Source organism: Etheostoma spectabile, chromosome 14 (genome assembly GCF_008692095.1).
Source record: "Etheostoma spectabile isolate EspeVRDwgs_2016 chromosome 14, UIUC_Espe_1.0, whole genome shotgun sequence".
In the NCBI taxonomy this organism is placed as follows: domain Eukaryota; kingdom Metazoa; phylum Chordata; class Actinopteri; order Perciformes; family Percidae; genus Etheostoma; species Etheostoma spectabile.
In genome coordinates this window covers 5,547,200-5,548,349 of record NC_045746.1, presented here as the reverse complement: position 1 = coordinate 5,548,349, position 1,150 = coordinate 5,547,200, and the positions used below count along the sequence as shown (strand labels likewise).

General features: G+C 40.2%; 1 protein-coding gene across 1 annotated transcript in view; it reads left to right on the top strand.

Moving 5' to 3' along the window:
- The window catches only part of hibadha (3-hydroxyisobutyrate dehydrogenase a), a 23,902-nt gene that overhangs the window by 13,262 nt on the left and 9,490 nt on the right, over positions 1 to 1,150 (top strand). The window contains exon 5 of the mRNA XM_032536150.1: positions 561 to 694. Within this exon, the coding sequence (XP_032392041.1) occupies positions 561 to 694 (134 nt within the window). The remainder of the gene's footprint in view (positions 1 to 560; positions 695 to 1,150) is intronic.

Genomic DNA, 1,150 nt, shown 5'->3' with positions numbered 1-1,150 from the left:
GTGTGTGTGTGTGTGTGTGTGTGTGTGTGTGTGTGTGTGTGTGTGTGTGAGAGAGCGTAAGGGTGACAGGACAAAAGGCAAGGGCTCCCACGAGGGTTTTGGAGAGGATGATGGCAACAATCGGCTTTTAAAGATACCTCTGTCCCTCTGGTGCACCACTACTTAACACGCTTGTCCCACAATGATCCTAACACACACACACAGACAATCACTGAAAGGTACACAGCTGACCTTTTAGACACAGTTGGTAGTGTTGAAACAGTCAAGTGGTTGATATATTAAGTTCTTTTGTGTGGCAAATCCATATATTTTAGTTGGATACACCTGTTTACTTTTGCGTAATTACCATATGATTCATTTTCACCTTTTTAGTTTAGTAAAAATTTAACTCAGTCTTCAACCTTGTATAAAGTTTGCAGTGTATTGCAGGTTTACGGTTGTGGGTTGGACTATTTTTGAGACTGGGCACTGATGCGTTGAATGTGTGTACTATCAAGCACAGCAAGTGTTCCCCTCAAGTCAACCGCAACACTGTGTTTAAACATGCGTTGTGTGTTTAGGTGTCGGGGCTGCCAGTATGGCCAAACTGACCTTCATGGTAGGTGGGGTGAAGGAGGAATACAACGCTGCGCAGGAGCTGCTTACCTGCATGGGAGCCAATTCTGTCTACTGTGGACAGGTTGGCACTGGACAGGTATAGACCTATACGTATGCACACACACACACACAGCACATGCCATAAACTGCATCTTTGCCCACATGCACAATATTTTATTCATTTACTTTAACACATTATGCATATACCTTTAACATACTATATAATACACTCACTCATTTGCACATCCATAATTAGTGCCTTCATTAAAAGAAAAACACAACTCAAGTTTTTTATAATCATCCATCCAGACAAACTAATCAGAAAGGACATTTTACTAAAAAGTGGAAAACATGAAATTTACACTTAGACAGTGCAGACCTCCGCCAAGGCTTGCCCTATCTCACAATGTTAATGGAGGGTAAATTTTCCAAGCGGGGAACTAATTTTTCTGATTATTCCGACACCACATGTATGCAGCACAAACATCCTATCTTGTCATGTTGACAGAAGTGAAAAATAATATATATATATATATATATATATATATATATA